Source organism: Xyrauchen texanus, chromosome 45 (assembly GCF_025860055.1).
Source record: "Xyrauchen texanus isolate HMW12.3.18 chromosome 45, RBS_HiC_50CHRs, whole genome shotgun sequence".
In the NCBI taxonomy this organism is placed as follows: Eukaryota; Metazoa; Chordata; class Actinopteri; order Cypriniformes; family Catostomidae; genus Xyrauchen; species Xyrauchen texanus.
Window position 1 is genome coordinate 24,694,559 of NC_068320.1, and position 22,926 is coordinate 24,717,484.

The 22,926-nt window shown below is 43.5% G+C and overlaps 1 protein-coding gene and 1 pseudogene across 1 annotated transcript; both read left to right on the forward strand.

Moving 5' to 3' along the window:
• The first annotated feature begins 5,840 nt into the window (after positions 1 to 5,840).
• Positions 5,841 to 11,021, forward strand: asb15b (ankyrin repeat and SOCS box containing 15b). Its single transcript, XM_052118772.1, has 9 exons — positions 5,841 to 6,146; positions 6,245 to 6,300; positions 6,402 to 6,533; positions 6,768 to 6,926; positions 7,032 to 7,277; positions 7,519 to 7,690; positions 8,220 to 8,781; positions 10,016 to 10,169; positions 10,389 to 11,021. Exons 1-9 carry the CDS (start codon positions 6,043 to 6,045, stop codon positions 10,556 to 10,558), a joined length of 1,755 nt encoding a protein of 584 aa, XP_051974732.1. The 5' UTR covers positions 5,841 to 6,042; the 3' UTR covers positions 10,559 to 11,021.
• A 1,646-nt stretch (positions 11,022 to 12,667) lies between these two features.
• LOC127637696 (leiomodin-2-like) lies at positions 12,668 to 16,461 on the forward strand (annotated as a pseudogene).
• The last annotated feature ends 6,465 nt before the right edge of the window (positions 16,462 to 22,926 follow it).

The following is a 22,926-nucleotide window of genomic DNA, read 5'->3' on the forward strand; positions in this document are numbered from 1 at the left end:
CCCTTAAATATATTAATGAAATAAGTGTCCTGAGACATCTCACCATAAGGCGACAGAGGAAATGAGCTGAACGGCGCCCTCCTGTGGTGATTTGTGCGAATTACTATTTCTTTGGCTGTTTGGAAAAGTTTTGCATTTGTTTAATTTAAATTACAACTCGTTGGTTGTTCTTTCTAACGACATTTTCTAATGACACATATCTGAGAAAAAAAACATCTGTTCTTTTTAGAAAATGTTGTGTTAATCAGAAAGTAGAGAATGTCAAAAGTGAATTAAGATGCTGACTACCACCTATAGATTCGTGAATCCAGGGCGTGCTTAGTGACTCCAGCCAGGTCCAGTTGCTATGGAGGGTAGAGTCACATGGGGTAACCTTCTCATGGTCACTATAATGTGGTTCACTCTCAGTGGGGCAGGTGGTGAGTTGTGCGTGGATGCCGCGGAGAATGGCGTGAAGCCTCCACACACGCTATGTCTCCTTGTTAATGTGCTCAACAAGCCACATGATAAAATGCACGGATTGACGGTCTCGGATGCAGAGGCAACTGAGATTCGTCCTCCGCCACCCGGATTGAGGCGAGCCACTGGTTAGGAAAAGTGTAGCCCCGCATTTTGGGATATAATTTCCAGAAGTAGGCTACAAATAAAATTACATAACTTGAATGTATTGTTCTTTTTTTTATTAGCATTGCAATCTGTTGTAATTTGTCAAATATTCCAATACATTTCTTCTAATAACCCCATAATGCACAAGTTTAACATTTTCTCCATTCAGCAAAATGTTTCCTCAAAGATCAATAACATGTAAAAGCAGTTTGCACACTTCTAGAAATTGCATAATCCTGTGCAAATTGACGATAAGAGACGTCTGCTGAAAAATGTCATGAAAACAAATCTAAACTAATCATTTTAGCCATAGTTAAATATAATATTTATATTATAGATATTTAATTAACTGATTTCTTAATTTAAATTTGTAATTGACAGTCTATTGCGGCTTATTTCTTGTTTTGTTCCCCCATTTTTTTGTCATGGTCATGTTGTCACCCCACATACACACGCAAAGATGCACCTCCCACTACAACACCCCCAGCATAAATCATCTTCCCATGACCCTGGCCAGGAATACTTGGAATGATCCACTTCAGTCATTTTGCTCGTTCTCATTTGAAGCAGATCATTGAGGCTATGGTCAGTTGAGGACACTATTTTGCCACTGTTGAATTTTGACAGCCACAGGAACAAACAATGCTGCTCTTTTGCTCGGTTTCGCTCTCAAAATTATCATCGGAGGGCGGGGTTTTGGAATGAGGAGGCGTGGCTAAATCAATGGCTCATTCACGCTAAAATCTCTTACAGTACCTTTAAAGGGGACACATTATGCAAAGTTCACTTTTACATGGTGTTTGAACATAAATGTGTGCTGGCAGTTTGTGTAGACAACCACCCTATAATGATAAAAATCCACCCAGTCCATTTTTAAATCCCCATTAATCATAAGTCTCTGAACAAGCCGTTCGCAGATTCTGTACAAAGCCCCGCCCACGACTGTTCACGGACACTGCCGGACATGTTTGTTTGTGTGTGTTGTTTCATTATAGCACATAGCGAATGTTGAAACTGTGTGTGTGTGTGTGTGTTGCTCATCCATCATTGCAAAACTGCTGATAAACTACAACAAATAAATAAATGATCAATAGAAATAATAGAAATCAATTAACATCCTGGTTCATTCTCAAAGTTGTTACTTCTGACGGAGTCTCTCCCTCATCAGTGTCTGATTCTGGTTCAAACATATTGGGCTGAACTAACAACGCCACTAATTTGGTTGTTAATCATATTGGTTATGATAGTTTCCCAAAGCGGAGATGTCAAAACTCCGCCCTATTCTGGATACGGGGCGGGGCGTACCAGCTGATTTGCATTTAATATATATATAGACACACACACACACACACACACACAAAACGGCTCATTTTTATTCCCACTAAAACAATTTTCATTTTCAACGTGGTATAATAAATGATCTGTTGGGTATTTTGAGCTGAAACTTCACAGACAAATTCTTGGGACACCAAAGATTTAAATTAATTATTGTGAAAATGGACATAAAAGTGCTTTGTCATATATGTATTAAAGACAATCACTTCTTTCTGATTAATATGACATTTTCTAAAAGAAGAGATGTATTTTCCCCCTGATATGTGTCGTTAGAAAACGTCGTTAGAAAGAACAACCAACAATATTTTAAATAAATGCAAAACAGTTCCAAACAGCCAAATAAATAGTAATTCACACAAATCACCACTGGAGGTCGCCGTTCAGCTCATTTTCCTCTGTCGCCTTTTTCAATTCTCTTTTTTATTTTTATGCAATTTATTTATTTTTGCCTATATTCCACTGATATGGATTATGTAAAACAGACATAGAATAAGTTGCCTCAGAATAATTCACTAATTTACCACAAGAGGGCAAATTTCTCTGACTTAAAAATAGGCTAAGCTATAATAATAATAATAACAATAATAATAGTTATTAATATTATTATTATTATAGAAGTAAATGTACTTCTTTAATAAACATTTTCACTAGGATTACAGATGAACAATTATCTGATACAGCCCCCACAAAGAACACATACATAGATAAAACAAAACAATAAAATCATTTTATCATTAATGTTATTTTCCTACGTTTACATATATACTTTATTAGCTTTATCAAATAGCTCCCTCTCAACAATAGCTTTTTCTCACTCAAGAATCACTCGTATTTCTAAATATATTGTCCTACAATAGAGGTTTCAGGGAAGTCAATATATATATATATAATTAAGATTTCACTGACTGACAAACCATAAGGTTCGACTGACTGGTTCGAGCTGCAGTGCTGTAATTCACTCACATTACCACAGGAGGGCGCCGTTCACTTTAGTTCCTCTCTCACCATACACCATTTATTAATCATTTCATTTTCTTCATTTTACAAATCTGGTCGTATAAACAGCTATACAAAATAGTTGTAGAGGTGTAATTAACCTAAATAACTACATTTAGTTTTTACTACATTTATTACATAACAACATTTATCACAGTGTAATGTGGAAAGATCACCACAGGAGGGCGTCGTTCGATAACGTAAGTTACGTAAATTAATCACTATTATTATTATTATTATTATTATTCAATTTACACCTGAATAAGAAACTTTGGAGAACTTTTATGGCAGTTGAATTGAGAGAGAAAAAAAAAAAAAAAAATGAGCAAACTATGACCATCATTCTCTCGAGCAAAACATGTATCCTTAGAAATCACAAACACATTTTGACAATGTCTGGCAAATGACTGAATCATTTGTTGGTCTATAGTGTTATCAATACTGATAACTGAACAATTAGATGTTAATTTGCATGCCCCTATAGCTCAAGTGGTAAAGCAAAGCACAAGCATACCAGAGAACATGGGTTCAAATCCAATTCATTGAAAGTAATGGGTTACAGTGAGATGACTAAATGCATTTTGCTTTTTTGTTCACTTTGTTTCATAGGCTAGAAATGGTTTCACTGGATGAAACTCCCAGGAGAAGCATTTACTGTGTACAGGCTCCAGTGGCTCAGTGGTGAGACCAATGAAACTGAACCAGGAGGTTCAAGGTTCAAACCCTGGGTGACTAGTCCTGTGTGTGAAGGCTGGAGGGTGTATCCTGACCAAGAAGGGGGGGGCATGATGGAGTGTGGTTCCCCCCGCATCCCTGGAGACTGGGTACAAGGGGTTATGTACAAGACAGCAAGCTTTTGCCTAACGACTTAACAGTGCAAACTGACCTATTGCTAGAACCACCCTTTAAAAAATAACTGGTTAATAATATAATCTAATTTTTGCAGCCCAACATTCCATGTCTTATTTCCACTCAACTGTCCAGTTCCTTCACACCAACTCCCCTCTTACATCCTGGGGCTTGAACTCAGACTGTTTTGGTCAACAAGCCATCTCCTTCCACACTGAGCTAACAACTGCTCACACTTGTCATTGTTCTGTGGTCCCTAAATCTTTTTAAATAGCCCTGGAGCTGAAATAAACTTAAGCATAATTTTATGGCTTGAAAGAGGATTAGAACCCAGACTCTTCTGGTCTTAAGGCCACTTCCTTCCTCACTGAGCTACCAACTGCTCTAACCAGCTCTGTATTTGTGGTCCTAAAGTAATTTAGCATAATTGTGGTTCAAACCTAGACTTCTTTGGCCCAGAGGTCATGCTCTGCCATTATTCTTCCAAACGGATCTACCAAATGCTCACATTTGAACTGGGTCTGAGAGGTGTCTAAAATAATTCTGAAGCTGAGATGAACACAAGTTTAGGCTTTAAATGGGGGTTGAACCCTGAAGGTAATTTACTTCCACACAGAGCTACCACCTACATTCAGCTGCTTGAAATCTGTGAGCCCCAGGTCTTTAAAATAATTTAGAAGAGGAGATGCATGAGCATGTTTTTTGTCTTAAATGAGGTTTGAACTCAGACTTCTCTGGTCCAATAGCCAAGTTCTTCCAAACTGAGCAACCAAATGTGCACTCACTGTGGCTTTGTCTGACCCCAAGTTTTCATTATTCCGTAGATGAGATAAAATAACCAGCATGCCATGAATGGGGCTGAACCCAGACTTCTCCGACCAGAAGGCCATATTCTTCCTAAGCTACCAAAGAGTTTTTGAGGGACTCATGTCTTCAATAATTCAGAATTATTCTGAGGAGGTGACAAGCTTCTTCAAAAGAGTTCTCCAACCAAACAAAATCCCATTTTTGGATCCTAAATCATTAAATTTGTTAAATTTGTCAATTTGTTCCTCATTAAAAAAGTTTAACTCCTGAAGACATGAATTGTCGTTTTGCAATATATGTAGGAAATCATGAGCACTCCAGTCATATCAGTAACCTTATAAAAGCTGTTTTATTCTACATGGAGAGGGTCCGCACATGTTAGAATCACATGACCAGCCGAAAACTACTCGCTTAATCTCAGTAACCTTCCTGTTATTTGACACTTTCACTCATTGATTAAATGAATCATGGCTGACTGTGAATGCTACATTTCATCAGTGGCATCTGAAACTGAAAACTGTTGATTTTAAATGATGCTGCATCCAAACCACTAGGTGTCAGTGTAAGTCCAAGATGACACAAAGACAAAAGTTACTGAGCGTGCATTTAATACTTCATAATACAAAATCCTACAATACAAATCTACAAATTATTCTAGGGGCCCACATCAAATTCTAAACTGTACTAATTCTAAACCTTTAATTGGAAAAGGGCCCAGAGCAATAAACAGACAGAGGGCCAGAATACCTTGCTACGCCGTATGTGACACACCTTATATATTTTACATTTAGTGACAACAAACCTCCCTTACAAAGCTTCATTATTAAAAATAGCATTCCTTGTGTATATATATATATATATATATATATATATATATATATATATATACATACACACACACACACACATACATACATATGTATTTATTTCTCCTCTATAATTTCACTTTGCTTAGACATAAATGTGCATAAACCTGTCCATTTTATTTTTAATAATAAAATCACAACTTCAATCATCACTACTGGCAAAATGACCTGCATATTTCGGTTTAGCTATAAACCATAGTATTTACATTAATACAATTATTAACTTGATATGTAGGCCACAGAATGGAAATAGTATGTGTGTTTATTTACCCATACACACGAGGGAACTCACTTGTCACAGTCATGTCAAAGTGACCTGCATTCTCAAAGTGTCCAGAGAAAGCAGGTCAGGACTAAATATATACTCGAGGACCTGCAAAAACAAACTCAGTCTGTATTTTGCTATGCTGCATGGGGCATGACTTTGCGTCGGATAGGTTATCAAAACTCTCAGATAGAAATAGTCAAAACTTGTAGTAGCTGTAAACTAGTTGTAGTAGTTTTATAACTCCTCGACAAGACTTAAGTTCTTGTTCAGTCTTTGTTTTGTTCACGTGTATGTCTTTGTAAACTCTGAACCGTAATGGAGTACATTGAACAAACGGATGAAGATCAGCTCATCGAGTATGCAATTCAATTGAGCCTCCAAGATGCTTGCGGCTTCTCTATTTTGAATAACCCACTAAGGTATTGTACGAACAAAAATCATACACACTCAATGTTCAGCAAAATAATCTGTATTTAAAACCAATCTACTCCAAGACATATTTAAATCTCTCATGCAGCACTTTAGAAACAATCAGCGATGAAAACCTCAAGATTTTATCTGCAATAAAGCAAGGTACATAATATGTATAACCCTTTATCTAAATAACAGTTCTATTTTGGTTGTGGAAGTTGCTCAATCACTTGTTATTGCATGTGTAATGTAATGTTATCCAGGTGATGTTCTTGCACTAAAGCAACTGCATAAGTGCAGCAATGCCTTTAAGGAAAGAGACAGCAGGGGTTGGCTACCTTTGCACAGAGCTTCAGTCCAGCCAGATGCACGTGTGCTGGATACTGTCCTTATGGGTGAGCGGGGAGCACAACGTGTCTGGGTTAAATTTTGAATCTCCACATAATATCTGAAATGAGTCAAATATAGGCTAAAAGTTAGCAATTTATTATGTCTTTAATAATTCTATCCATTCACTTACTTGAAACGTTTTATACAAAGCTTTGTCAAGCCAAGTCTCGACAAACTTTTCTTTCTAGTTTGATATGCTATTACACTAAGCAGCAGTAACAGCTGTTTTTCCTGGACAGCGTCCTATGAGCTGAGTATGGAGGAGGTGACAGGTGATGGAGAGACCGCTCTGACTCTGGCTTCTCAAGCGGGGCATTTGGAGAACGTGAAGGTTCTGCTCCAGCACGGAGCTTCTCCACATAACACCAACAGCAAAAATGAGACTCCACTTCTTCTGGGTATTGCAACAAAACATTATAAAATCACATCATGTAATTGCATAAATGAAACAGTCTAGGCTTCAGGCCGTGTAGTTAAATCTAATCCTACATTTCCCTTTGCAGCTGTAAGGACAGGCTCATATGATATGGTTGAAACGCTCATTATGGGAGGAGCCTTCGTGGAGCAGGTGTGTTTAAAGAAGAGGACGGCCACCCATGAGGCCGCTAAGGTGGGTTGTGCGGACATCCTAATGCTGTTGCTGAGACACGGGGGAAAGGTCACGGGTCAGGACGGGCACGGGGTAACACCAATGGGCATCGCTGCAGAGTACGGCCATGCTGATATACTGGCTATACTCATCGAAAACGGTAAGTCATGTGACCAAGAGTCAACTCAGTGTAAGGAAGAAATGTATAGACTTATACCTAAAAACATTCTGTAGAAAGTTAAATGTTATTACAGTTAACATGAAATCAAATGTGATCTTATTGACTTAATACACATTCCCATAGAATACACATTCACATAGTTGTGAATGATTCATTGGTGCACATCCTTGTTTAAAGAGTCTTCTGTGAATGCCTACTGATTTCTGTCTCTCTCCTGTAGGGGGCGATGTTAATGCTCAAGCTTCCAATGGAGACACTGTGCTATATGATGCAGCAGGCTCTGGAAACCTGGACTGCATTGATCTCCTCTTACAACACGGTGCTAGTCCTAATGTAGCCAGCCTTTGCTCTCAACTTCCCATTCACCGTGCAGCCTATGAAGGGCACTATCTGTAAGAACATATTAAATCAGTGTCACCATACTTCACAGACAGCTTTGCATAATGAAAATATACTAGCTCTGTTCCAAAACCATAATATTCAGATATACACTAATATAAAGTAGATCAAGAGTCAGTGGCGGATTTATGCATGGGCAAGTGCCCAGGTTGGCATCTGGTGGGGTGGTACACTTGTCTGTGTGGGCGCATGCATGGGCACATGAGGCGCCCACACAGACAAGTTTGGACCCTAAACTCCACTAGCCATCTCTGACTTCACCATCCTATAAGCTTAGCATCTTCTTCTTCTGTATATTTACTTCAAGTTTCTCCTCACTGTCGCCATCTAGTGATACTGCATTATGTGTTGTCTTCTCTGTGAAAGATAAATGCGATGCTTAGAATTGTTCAAAAGAAGTTACCTTAGGAGGCAGCATACTTAACATGATGTTATATCTTACAATGATGCCTTAAAATGTTGCCTTCATAGGCAGCTCACTATGTTTTGGAATACAGTATCTGTCTTTCTTTAAATTGATAGAGCTCTGAGGACCTTCATTCCCATTACCACTAAAAGAGCCATTCGTCTGTCTGGGATAAGTCCAGTTCATTCTGCAGCAGATGGAGGTCACGTTGACTGTCTAGAGATGCTGATCGAGAAGGGCTTTGATATCAACCCCATCCTAGGCTATCATATCTCTGAAAACTATGGTGATATGAGGAAAACTCCGCTGTACTTTGCCATCTGCAATGGAGATGTCACCTGCACAGAGCTGCTTCTGAAAGCAGGTGCGAAAACGGAATTGGACCCTCTGCGCTCTCTCCTGGTGGCAGTCAGGGCTGGGAGTTACGAGTTGGTGCGGTTGCTTCTCGCCCACGGGGCGGATGCTAACTGCATCTTCTCTGTCATCAGTGACACAATATTTCCCACGGCACTGCAGTACTGCCTCAAGGATGAAATGATGCTGCGTCTGCTCCTTAACAATGGTTACCACGCAGAGAGCTGTTTCGAGTGTTACCATGACAACTGTGCAGCATCATACACATGGGCAGATTTTCATAGCCAGGCATACGAAATCAAGAGTAATCCGAACAAAGTAACTGTAAGTATTATAATTTTTTTTAGTCTAAAAACAATGGGGAGAATTCAAGAAATAGTTACCAAACAGGATTGGCAAAAAAAATGTAATTAGAAGGATATAGCTGCAGGGAGCTGCAAACCACCATTAAAAATATAGGAAGCCCCTTCCCCCTTCCCTAACCTTAACCCTGAGTGGAAGTGATGCCTCCTTTTGGAGTTCATGCATCCCTCTTTTTGAGTAACCACACCCCTTCTGGAGTATACCGCCTTCTTTTGGAGATCCCACCCCATTTGGAGGTCTCCGGCCTACAGCTAGGGCATTTTCCAAATGGCAGTTTTGTGCCCGTGTAGAGCATTTCAGAAAGGGAACGCCACTTTAAGGTTCGTTCCAAACAAAAGAAAAAGTTTTTTTTCACTAAGAGCCCTTTTACAAGATTATTAGTGAAGGGTACATGCATAAATTACTGTCATCCCCCCTTAAGCGTGCCCACAAAAAGAGATCTGTCCTTCAAGGGAGTAGGGCATAGAGATGATCACTTTCAATTTGAATTCAACCCTGCTTGAACAAAAGGGCCATTTATTAATTATAAAAGTTAATATTCTCTCATGGGGCTAAATTAATTCTTAGTGTATTCCCCCAAATATGTGATTGTCCAGCCGGATCTCATGAAAATTACGTGACTGTAGAAACAATGTTGCAAAATGATATTACATGATTCCTTGAACGTATTGCGGCAGCTCAGAGGGAAAGGTCCACTTTGTTTTTAAGGTTAATGTTATATTGGGTTTGTAATAAACAAGACTAGCATCCCTACTCTAAAGCTTGAATCTAAACCAAACCAATAGTGTCATAAAAAGCAAAATGCGACATGAATTTGTGATTCCTCTTCTGGACTCGTACCCCAGACCTTTACACCTCTATTGCGACACTTTGAGTTACAGCTCAATTTAATCACACTTGAAATAGTTGTAAATGTAGTCAGTTATGTATTGCAACCGTAAGTATCGCCTAAAGAAACCATAAGGTAGCATTGTAGTAAAAGTAAGTGTTTCCGAACTGATAATCTACTGTTTTACTCATGATTTGTGTGAAAGGGAATACAAGTCATTGTTGTTGTAGCACCTCTTGTGTTTCCACTTTCACCATTAAAGTGCAGGGGTACGAACAACCAGCCACTTAACATGACTCTATGAGGCTGGTTAAGCCTATATATTTGCACGCTGCCTAATTATACACTCTGTTCTGTTTTTATAAGTTTTGCGAGTTCATTAGCTTGGTATCCATGGTGCATTTGGCGGGAAGGTTGGTCCAAACTCTCCTGGATTACGTGAGTCACGTGCACATTTGCTCCACCCTCCAACGTATTCTGGAGAAGCAGGAGGAGTGGCCCGACATCTGTGACATCCTCCGTAAGACACTTCTGTAAACAATGAGGCCACAAGTTAAAAGTTTTTATAGCCAATAGAAGGACAGTTCACCCAAAAATTACAATTTTGCCATTATTTACTCACCCTAATGTTGTTCAAAACAAATATTCTGTTATTTTATTTTTTTTAAATAACACATGTTAATTTGTTGGGATAAATTATTCCTTTAAGTAACCATTTAACATCTCCATGTGACGCCAGGAAACCCAAGGCCCCTGAAACACCTGGCCAGGCTGGTTATCAGGACACAGATGACACTCAGAAGACTGAACAATCCAGAGTTCATGCGCACTGTTCCTTTCCCCCCAGCACTGAAGAACTGCCTGATTTACAAAGAATATGATGTTTATGGTCAAATTGTTGAACATTAGATTCCAGTGATTGTTTTCTTCTTATTATTTAGTTTTGTATATGTATTTGATTTAATTTACTTGGATGAAAAATTGTTGTAACAGTGACATTTTGTGGATATATGATTAAGGTTTGTTTTGAAATAATATCATGATTATGTCAGTTTCATAAGTTAATGGGTGAATCTCACAAAACCTGTCAAGAACATGTCCAAGTCTCATTTCAGCCTTAATATTAAAGCCTATTTTAAAACCATCAAGACTTAAAAGATAATTGACAGTGTTCGTGAGATTCACCCATACAGTCTAGTGCACAAATATATAATCTGCATCTAATAAACCTCTTAGACCTGAAACAGTTTGAAAACACAATTGTTACAGAAAAGTCACTTGCTGTCATTTTATATTTATCACATGCTAAAACATTTCTGATAATAAATGTTACACTGTTTCTTTAACCACAACAATATGACATACGGATGATCATCAGTCTTGGCCCTGTTCCAACAACACACTTACGTGTCTTATGAAAGCTTTTGTTACTAGTGCCCCTTGTTATTAAAGCAACAACATTCCTGCTCTGTCAACACCAGTCGGCGACTCCAACGATACAGTGCACATTGTGTTCCTGTCATAAACACAGATCAAGCCTCGCTCCATCCAGGCTGAGTGGTTGTTTGGATTCAATGGGACAACAAACAGCTTATCTAACATTTGACACTTGGACCAAAACTGAGCATTACACACACTGTCCTGACCTAAGAGACTATGGCTTTCAAAATCCATAAATATCTAACCATTAGTCTACATTCAGATTCACGACTTTCCATGCAGGATTTAATAGTATGACGTCTACATTGATAACTGCAGTAATAAAGCACATTTTTATCCCGATGACATCAAAAGCAAGATGAGACCAGTGAAAGGCAAGGAGGGAAGAGGATTTTTCAAATCCACACAATATTTCATGCCAGGCCGATATCAGCTCTTGAGATAATCTGCCCCTCTCTCTTAGCTCTGTGACGTGTTCATGAGCTCTATGTGGTATTTTTGGCACATATGAAAAAAACTAAAAGCACTAAAAAGCATTCTGGATAGTTGACTTCTATACATACCAGATGTAGTGAGTATTGGGAGAACAGGAATTGTTATTGCCAAGAATAAACAGTTCATATAACACAAACAGACCTTTTGTGACAACGTGCCCCAACAGTGTCACAGGGTGTCACAACGGGAACCTGACATTAAATAGCCTATTGTAGGCTCTTCAGCAAAATTCAAACTGTAAAACAATTATGAAGCAATAATTATGAACATAACATTGAACGCTAACATTTATATCAAACCATTATTTTAGCCAACAGATTATTATTAATTATGGAATTGTATAAACTTACAACTTTTAAAGCACATTTGAGCATAACCTGCCCCAACCTTGCATTTCGGAAAAATACTCTTGTCCTATGAACACATTTCAACCTTTTGGTGTGGTTTTATTATTATGCTAACTTGTTTAACCACAAGCTATATACAGTAGGGTGACCAAACGTCCTGTTTTACCAGGACATGTCCTGTTTTCACGTCCTGTCCTGGCCGTCTTTTTTGTGTCTTTGATAGATAGTATTTTGTAATAACAATTTTCTATCCATACAGAGGCATAGCCTACTTTAAATGTATTGAAATTAACAAGGCATCTTTGAGTAAAATTCGAGTATCATTTGAGTATCTCATTGCCGGGCCGAGTGTCCTGGTTTTTGGTAATCAAAATATGGTCACCCAGTTAATGTGATATTTGAAATGATCCTCAAAATATACATAAAAAATTTACTAAAATGATTCTAAAACAGTTTTGAACTAGGCGTTCAACACCAAAATACAAAGAATTGTTAAAAAACCCCAAAAACGTACACAATTTAAACACATTTTAAAACCTTAATTACCATCTCCTTAAAATCTATCTTTTTTTGGAATTGAACAATGCAATCGCCATTTGCTGACAGGCCTTGCTATGGACATGTTGTGAGCTCACATTCTTTTTGCAGCTCCTGCCTTCCAAAAAAGCAAGGACATAATAGGCTGTGGCTTTATCCCTTGCCTCTCTGATCCTGCACTAAAGACCCCCCCCAGCTGCCCACCATAATAGATGAGCACTCACTCTTGGTTACATCACTCCAAAGATCACAGAATACTCTTTGATGTGGCAAAACTAGACAAAACCAGGATTTTTACACACCGAGTAGACTACCAGGAGGCCATGAGCACATTTGGCTACCGTCGAGAACTGAGTAAGTATGAGGATTTAGATGAAGATGAGCCGTTGGCCTCACCGACTGTTGAAGAGCTCCAGGAGCAGGAGGAGGAGTTGGTGGATATTGACCCTGATGACAATGTTCCCATTGGACTACGACAGAAAGATCAGACACTTTCAGCCAAGAGGCTCGGATGAAATACTGGGAATATGAGACCTGAAAACTCCTGGAGGAGGAAAGGATGGGATCCACAAGCCCTAGACAGGTCAGAGATCTACAAACTCGAGAACTATGACAACTTAAGCTTAAGGAGTTGAGATGCTGTATTCGACTTTCCAGTTTGGCTAACATTCACTTAAATGGCAAAGGAATGATCTGAAAACTAGAGTGACACAATAAGCCATATGTCTTTGAGAGGTAATGATTATCTCCCTAAAAAGTTGTGGGATAAAAACAGAAAAAGTTGGGGTGGAGTATATGCCAAAGGCTATGTCTCTGTTCACTATAAACAAAATGTCTCAAACAAAAAAGTAGTGTCTCAAAAGCAATTTCCCTTTGCTAGAGTTTCAAATTATTATAAATATTACACCTATATACACTCACCTTTATTGGGTTACTGTCACCTTCCTGTCAGCTTGGACCAGTCAGGCCATTCTCCTCTGACCTCTGTCATTAACAAACCCTTTTCGCCCACAGAACTGCTGCTCGCTGGATTTTTTTTCTCTTTACAGTCTAGAGACTGTTGTGTGTGAAAATCCCAGAAGATCAACAGTTACAGAAATACTCAAACCAGCCCGTCTGGCACCAACACTCATGCCACGGTCTAAATCACTGAGATCACATTTTTCCCCATTCTGATGGTTGATGTGAGAATTAATTGAAGCTCCTGACCCATATATGGATGGTTTTATACATTACACTGCTGCCACATGATTGGCTGATTAGGTATTCGCATGAATAAGTAGATGCACAGGTGTACCTAACAAAGTGGCCGGTGACTGTATGTGAGGCCTCAAAATAACACCAGGACCAATGGTGCCATTTGTGTTTTTATAATGATCACATTTTGGGTTCCAGAAAGATGAAGACACCAGAGAAGAAGAGGAATGTGTGACAGAGTGACACCAAAGACTCTGAGGAAAAGATGATGTGGGAGAAAAAAAAGACAGAAGTATCAGAAAAATTAAAACTTGAAAAGCCAGTGAAAGAGGAAGATGAAGGTGTACTGTAGAAGAGGACAGCACTAAAATGGTACCTCTACTGGATTGTACAAATCAGCTTCAGCAGTGTTGGTCTACCAATGGTCAGTTCAATCTGAGAATGGTAGATCCTGTAAGACGAGACACTCCGATAATGGTTGAATAAAAAAAGTTTCTGGAGCCCAGTTGCTTGTCAGGAACCCCACTGTTGTGAATGAAGTTCTGGAGAAGATCCTCTACAATGACCCAGATAACACTGAGGGCAACATCAAAAATATTGACAAACATCTCCCAAGAGACCCTTATCTGCTTTACAGAGGCCTTGCATTCCAACATGCACGTCCGCTTCTTTAGTCTCGTCAACACTCATGCCAACGACCAGGTATCTTTTTCCATTGCCAAGATACTGAGAGACAACTGCCTGCCACATCACGTATCTTAACATTGAGTCCCATTTTATTACAGGAAAAAGTATCCTGGTACTGGTGGAAGCCCTGACATGAAACCATACTCTATCTGAAATCCGATTTCACAACCAAAGGCACATTTGCTGAGGTCAAATGAAAATGGGGATTGTGAAGTTACTAAGGGAGAATACCACACTGATAAAGTTGGGATACCAGTTCGACCTTCCCGGCCCTCATATAAGTATGATGACTATTCTCACCCGCAACCAGGACCTCCAAAGACAGAGGAGGATGCAGGAATTGCTTCAACAGCAAGACCCACAAATCCTCGAACCGTTGCCTTTCAGAAAAGTGTGACCACCCCTTCGCCTTACGGATCCCCCCGGAGTTCACCATGGTCATCCCCAAAGGTGCCACGTACAGTGATATAGCAAAGAAGAATGCTGCTCTTGTTCCTCCACCACCTCCTCCTCCGCCTCCACCTCCTGCACCTAAAGCCATTTCAGAGAATGCTTCCACCAGGATGATCGCAGAGAAGAACAGCAGGGTCCCACCAAATCTATGTCAAAAAAAGGGATATAGGGGCAGTGAAGCAAGCACAGACTAACAGCATACTAAGAATGCCTTGAGACCCATCAATGACAGGGATAACTCCAGACCATCCACGCCACAACGCTGTGCTCATGAATGCCATCAGAGGCAGCAGCATCAGAAATCTCAGGAGGGTCAGTATCACAAAAACTCATCCTATTAGGCTCCGTTTCAAAACTTAGTGAGCTACCTTGCGGTCTACTGTCTACATAGGCAGCTGCCCTTTAAGGCAGCATCCCAACTGAAATGGAAACTCATATGTGACCCATTTGGAAAACTTTACATTGCCTGGAACTTATACAAACAGTTCTCCTGATATGACGCACACAAGAGTCTCGACTCACAATTGATTTCAATAGTCTGCCGTTAGCATATTGGTAAAATAGTTCGGTAAAATAGTCAGTTTTTACTTAGATTTTTTTATAGATACTTTCAGTACTGAATTGTTTTTATATACAAACTATATAATCAACACGTCTTCAATGATTATTCTATTACAAAAGGTTTACACACAAAAAGCTACATACTTTCTTGAAGCTCAGTGCATTGCTTAGGCGTGATCTAACATACCTCTCATTGTTGCCACACCTGCTAATAGCAGATGACATGCTTTTGATGCAGTCTGTTCTATATTGGATGCATTCTTCAAAGTCTGCAGTAAGAATAGGTGTTAGAGAGACAAATACTCTGAAATGGACCAAATTATATAAGTAATAAAACTCAACTAGGGTTTCAATACATAGCTGTAGTTGAAAATTCAGTGTTACACTTAGACAAAGTAACTTGACCCCATGAATTCCTCACACTTCATGCCTCTATAAATAGATGCCAGTTTGCCGCTGTCTCGATAAGGCGGATGCCTTCTAGGGCTGGAAGAATGAAGGACAAACTGAGTAGAGAGGACTAAAATGAATAGTGTTACAACATAATATCACATCAGTAAACACTACAAGACTAAAATGAGGGAATCTGACCTTTATTTCTTTTAAGGTGGAGGTACCGCAGCATCTTTGGTAACCAGACATTAAGACCTTGAACCAAGACAAAGTATCCAGGATTAAAGCAGCATCTGCATCACAACGTTAAAATATCTGTACATTAAATAGAATAACTTTTCATCATGAATGCATTTATCTGAAAAAATATTTTTGATGGGTGTGCATTAAATGTCTAAAGACAATTGTGCAGCTGACAAATTCACAACACCTTTATTATTATTCTTATTATAATTTGTATAAATTAAAATGAGCATAAACAAAATGTGCAATAAGAAGCAGTGTTTAGAATGCACTGGATGGTTGCACTGTATTAGTTTTCCATCTATACATTCAATAGTGCTGGTTTTTGTTGTAGTGGTTCTCTTACGAGAGGTTCTCTCGTATTGCGTAAGCTAGCATACGCTACGGGAAAGATTCATCTTTTCTGAGATATTGAAGCCAAAAAATTATCCTTAATTTTTGTATCCATTGTCAACGCAGTGCGGCAGCTGCAGACCTTGAGCGGGCTAGCTAGCGAGCTCATAGGTTGCTCTGCGGCAACTGCTGCAGCCTATAGACGAGCTTCTCGCATCCAATGAGAGGCGTCCGTGCGCCTGCATCAAAGCCCGCCAAAATGGGCGTGACTAGAGTGCATATAAGCGTAGTTCGTAGGCTGGAACCCTGATTTTCATCTCTTCAGCGAAGCTCTTCGCATCGCTGACCTGGAAGCCGCGTCGCTGTTCGAGGGGCATCAAGCAAGCGTGGACAGCGCTAGAAGAAGCCGGCCGTCTCAGCCACCTTCAGCCATCCTGCGAGCTACGCCATCCGACGACGTATCCTTTTTATTCAGCAAGCTAGTTCTTACGAACTATTCACAAAAGAGCACGAGCGTCTTTTTCAAGATGCCTCGTTCCACTTGCGCCTCATGTCGCGCCCTTCTCAGCACCGGAGACCGCCACATCATCTGCGCTCTCTGCCTGGGACTGGGACACGCACAGCTCGCCCTTACTGAGGGCGGATGCGATTTCTGCGAGGAGCTACCGATGTCGACCCTGCGGGCTCGACTCGAGCGCTCAAAGCAGAAGCCGCCGCGCCGCCTTACATTCCGCCGCGCAGAAAGAAGCGCCGCTCCCAAAGGCTGCCGGAAACTGTGGTTGAAGCGACTGCCTCGCCGGAGCCTCTCCCTCGAGCATCGTTTTCACCCTCCCCGCCCCCCCGGGACGCGCAGTTGCCGCCGAGCGGCCGCACTGCTGCCATCTCGGATGAAGAGGCGGAGGATAAGGGCTGCTGTTCCATCATGGCTTCGGACAGCGAGGAGTCGTCAGGCTCCCAAGCCTCCTCCTCGGCCCAGGAATCCAGCAGGACCCGCGCCGGAGTCGAAGGGGAGTTAACACGCCTCCTCACACAGGCCGTCGACCGCCTCGGGCTCGAGTGGTCACCGCCCCCTGAGCAGGCACCCAACAGACTCGACGGCTGCTTTCTTCAAAGCCATCGCCGGTCTACACCCGCGGCCCGGGCCGCTCCCTTCCTGCTGGAACTACACAAGGAGCTTGCAATGTCGTGGAACGCTCCTTTGTCGGCCAGGTCCCGTTCCCACGTCTCCACCTCTCTCGCGTCGGTGGAAAGGCAGGCACCCAGAGGCTGTTACTGATCTACGAAGCGCGACAGACCTCGCCCTTCGCGCTACCAAAGCTGCAGCTCAAGCTCTAAGGAAGTGCATGGCCTCGCTGACTGTGACCGAGAGACACCTGTGGCTAACGCTAGCCGACATGGGAGAAGCAGAGCGTTCCACGTTCCTCAACGTACCGCTCTCTCCGACCGGTCTCTTCGGCTCCGCGGTGAGTGGCATTGTTGACCGCTTCTCAGAAGTCCAGAAAGCCACTCAAGCCATGAACCTCTTCCTGCCGCGTCGCGCTAGCTCCTCTGCAGGCCGCTCACGTGATCAGCCTCCTGCACGAGCCTCTTCACAGCGCCCAGCTCAACAAACTCAGACTTCTCAGCGTCGACAGGGCGGCCGCCCTCGATCGCGCTCAGACAGCCGCCGCAGACCGCCGCCCCCCCGCGGGCCTCGATTTAAGGTAACGCTGAAACCAGAGCAACCGAAGTCTTCCTAACTTTGTTGAACAAACGACGGTTCAGTCCCGCCGCGGCCGGACCACCGTCAAAGCTTTGCCCCCTGTCAGTCCCCTTCTCTCAGGCTACTACAATGGTGAATTTAGCAGCCAACAAGCCGGTGACACTGCCCGCTTGCCTGCACTCAAACGCCGTTTTTACGGCGACCCAAATAAATCTTGTAAAGAGCAAACATGTCTTATGTGTAGAACATGTGCCCACAACCCAGTGTTCACCCCTACACACAAGCATAACACATTCCGTGCCCCTATCAGAGCATGCTCGCATAAAGCGGTTACGAACCGCTCGAGCATCAGTCAATGAAGGCGCCCACGAATGCGTGCGCGTGCCCATTCTCTGGCCGCTCTGTCACACGACCAGCCCTATGTGTAGAAAATGTGCCCACAATCCAGTGTTCACCTCTACACACCAGCACTACATGTCTCGTGTCCCCACCAGAGCACGCTCACATAAAGCGGTTATGAACCGCTCGAGTGTTAGAGTCAATAAATGCGCCCACGAATACGTGCGCGCGCCCATTCTCTGCCCGCTCTGTTACACGGCCAGCAAACATTCCTCTGTGTGTAAGTCCCGTGTCCATGACTATGCTTGCGCATCAAGTAACAGATGTGACTCTTTACCCATTCATTCCAATCGGGAAGTCACTCACAAAACAGCCTGTTCATGCTGTCTGCGAGCAATCATGCATGAACACACTAAACGCGCTCACACATTTTGTTCAGCGCTCTGTGTGCGGCAATCAGAGCGAATTGGCCATTCACCCTCTAGCGTTATGCTTCAAAGCGTGGGAAGCTATTCCAGGGATATCCAAGTGGGTGTTAAGCACAATACAACAGGGCTATTTGCTACAGTTCGATCGCCGCCCTCCTCGCTTCAGAGCGCGGCTCGAAACCACTGTGAACACGGAAGCAGTCTGCATGCTTCGTTCAGAAATAGCAAGCCTTCTGTGCAAAAGGGCCATAGAGAAAGTGCCACCCTCTCTGAGCGAGTCGGGGCTTTACAGCCGTTATTTTCTTGTTCCCAAGAAAGACGGCGGCCTCAGACCCATATTAGATCTCAGGGTTTTGAACAAGGTGCTTGCAAAAAGACCATTCAAAATGCTTACAATCAGGAAACTCATCGCGCATGTGCGCCAGGGGGACTGGTTTATTTCTCTCGATCTGAAAGATGCATACTTTCAGATTCAGGTAAATCCCCGTCACAGGCCATTCTTGAGATTCGCCTTCGACGGCCAGGTTTATCAATACACCGTCCTCCCGTTCGGCCTGTCTTTAGCACCCCGTACTTTCACGAAGTGCATGGATGCGGCGTTCGCACCCCTGCGGAGTCAGGGTTTGCGAATTTTGAACTATTTGGACGACTGGCTGATTATGGCACAGTCACATATGGAGCTTCTGTCTCACAGAGCAGTTCTCCTCAGCCATCTGAACAGTTTGGGTCTTGCAGTCAATTGGACCAAGAGCTAACTACAGCCCAGTCAGACAATTTCCTTCCTTGGAATAGAACTAGACTCCGTGGCAATGACGGCTCGCTTATCTACACAGCGCGCGCGCCGTGTTCAGCGACTAGCCGCATCTTTTCAGATGAACAGCCTCACGCCTCTGAAGAAATTCCAGAGAGTGCTAGGTTACATGGCCTCAGCCGCAGCAGTACTTCAGCTGGGTTTACTGCACATGCGCCCGCTTCAGCATTGGCTAAACACCCGCGCGTCTCGCCGGGCTTGGGCCACAGGCCGCCAGCCCATCAAGGTGACTCAGACCTGTATATCAGCTCTGCAGCCCTGGACAGTGGCCGAATGGTATCAGCGGGGAGTGACAATGGGAGCTGTATCTCACCGAAAAGTCATCTCGACAGACGCGTCCAACACGGGTTGGGGCGCGGTCTGCGAGGGCTCTCCGGTTTTCGGCCTATGGTCAGTTCAGGAAAAGCTCCTTCACATAAATTGTCTGGAAATGATAGCGGTCGAGTACGCGCTCGTGCGCTTTCTCCCGGTCATTCAGGGTCACCACGTCCTGGTCCGTTCGGACAACAGATCTGTGGTATCCTACCTAAACCGTCAGGGCGGTGTCAGATCCAGGAACCTCTTCCATCTGACGAAACGCATACTGAGTTGGTCCCAGTGCCACCTGCGCTCGCTGAGGGCGACGCACGTGCCAGGCCACCTGAACGACGGCCCGGACAGACTGTCCAGAGACAATATTCCCCCAGGGGAATGGTCCCTGCACGCTCAAACAGTCCAGACGTTATGGCACCTATTCGGCAGAGCAGAGATAGACCTCTTTGCGTCCAAAGAGAACTCTCACTGCCCAATATTTTTCTCGAAAGCGAGGACGCGCTGGCCCAGGACTGGCCCAGACGCCCGCTTTACGCCTTCCCTCCCGTCTCGCTATTGCCACAGGTAATGCAGAGGATCAAGGAAACGCGTCACTCGGTGCTCCTCATAGCCCCGCGTTGGGAGAATCAGACATGGTTCCCGGAGCTTACGCAGCTGTCACTGACAGCGCCGTGGCCCATCCCAGTGAGAGCAGATCTCCTCTCTCAAGCTCGCGGCACAATCTGGCATCCCCACCCAGAGCGCTGGGCGCTGCATGCGTGGGTGATCAACGACTACCCGTCGCTCTACCAGAAGGAGTAATAAACACCATCATACACGCTAGAGCCCCTTCCACGAGAAGACTCTATGCGTCAAAATGGTCTGTGTTCTCAAAATGGTGCACCGACAGAGACCTGGACCCGCGGACATGTGGGGTGTCGTCGCTGCTCGTATTTCTACAAGAGCTGCTGGATAAGGGCAGATCCCCATCCACGCTCAAAGTGTATGTGGCGGCCGTTGCGGCGTTCGCTGAACCCCTGCACGGCCAGTCATGGGGTAAAAACGAGCTGGTCATCCGCTTCCTCAGGGGAGCTAGAAGGATGAACCCCCGCGCCCCCCATCGGTTCCTATCTGGGATCTTTCTATAGTTCTCGAAACTATGAAAGCCCCCTTTCGAACCACTTCAATCCGTGGATTTGAAATACCTTTCACTCAAAACCGTTTTTCTGACTGCCCTGTCATCAGTCAAACGTGTGGGAGACCTTCACGCGCTGTCTGTCAGCGCTGCGTGTCTTGAGTTTGGACCAAGTGACTCCAAGGTCATTTTAAAGCCTAGACACGACTATGTTCCCAAGGTGATCGGTACTCCTTTCAGAGCACAGGTCATTTCCCTATCGGCGCTGCCAGCACCCGATAGCGAACGCGACGCCAATCTCCTTTGCCCGGACAGAGCACTGAGATTGTATACTGCGCGCGCCGCCGCTTTCAGACGCTCTGAGCAGCTTTTCGTTTCGTTCGGAGGGCGCACCAAAGGTCTCGCCGCCTCGAAACAGACACTATCTAGATGGATAGTGGACGATATTGCTGCTGCATACGCGTCAAAAGACCTGCCATGCCCGTTGGGCATTAGGGCTCACTCCACTAGAGGCATGGCATCCTCGTGGGCATGGTCCAGCGGGATTTCCATTCACGACATATGTGTGGCAGCGGGATGGACTTCCCCCTCCACCTTTGTCAGATTTTACAATATGGAAGTGCCCGCTCTGCAGGCAAACCTACTAGCGGTTTAATACGCTACAGCTCCTCTGGTGAGCTGCACTGATGGGACACATTCCACACAGACCGGCACCGCCGCTCTGTCGTTCCCTTCCCACTATGTGCTTATGTATTACACAATCAATGACCTGCATTCTTGCCGGCCAAATATTATTTCCCCACTCATAAGGGCTCCCCCGGGTCCCCCCTTAATTCCCTGGGGCTCATACAGTGGATGCTTGGCGCGCACAGCGTTGACAATGGGTTCCCATAGCGTAAGCTAGCTTACGCAATACGAGAGAACCTCTCGTAAGAGAACGTATCGGTTACCTAAAGGTGCGTACACACTGCCGGCGACATCGCGCGCGATAGCGACTCAATACCATTCATTTTCAATGCCAGCACAGCGACTTCCGGCGACACGAGCTGTCGCGACCGTTGGCGCTAGATGTGGGCGTGTCCAGCGACGCGACAAAGTTGAGAAAAGTTCAACTTTGGAGCGACTAACGGAAGCGACAGCCAATAGGAGAGACGACGGGAGAGCTCACGTGATCCTTCTCTCTCACTCTCTCTCTCTCTCTCAGCTCCTGCAGTAACGGAAAGATGGATGAAAGGCTAATTCTTGCTGTTAGAAATTTTCCAGTGCTCTATGATATGTTTCTTCCCACGTACAAGGACATTTTTAAGAAAAATACTGCGTGGAAAGGTGTATCTGAGATCGCGGGGATTTTATGTACCCAGACAGACCGGCATTTGCATTTTCGCCGCAGATAAACAGCCGCTATGGCAAACAGCACGCCTGGTTTCTCATTCATCTTTGATATAAAGTATTTTATGTACTGATTCCATTTATATTTAGTCTTTTCCCTCCAAAATCTTTGTATTTAGTGGCAAGAAAAGAGATTCGCTGTCAACAGCAATGGAATGACATCCGTGAATGTCATTTATAAACGTTACTAGGCAACCAGTAGTGGGAACACCCACTAGCGACTTCACCGCCAGCCACTGGCGACTTGCAGCGACAAAGTCATTGGCAGTGTGTACGCACCTTAACGTAACCTCGGTTCTCTCTAGATGAGGGAACGAGTATTGCGTAGCCGGCCGTGCTCGCGCCACGAGCGACTTTTCGCTTCAGTCAATGAAAACCAGGGTTCCAGCCTACGAACTACGCTTATATGCACTCTAGTCACACCCATTTTGGCGGGCTTTGATGCAGTGAGCGCGCGGACGCCTCTCATTGGATGCGAGTTTGCCCAAGCTCGTCT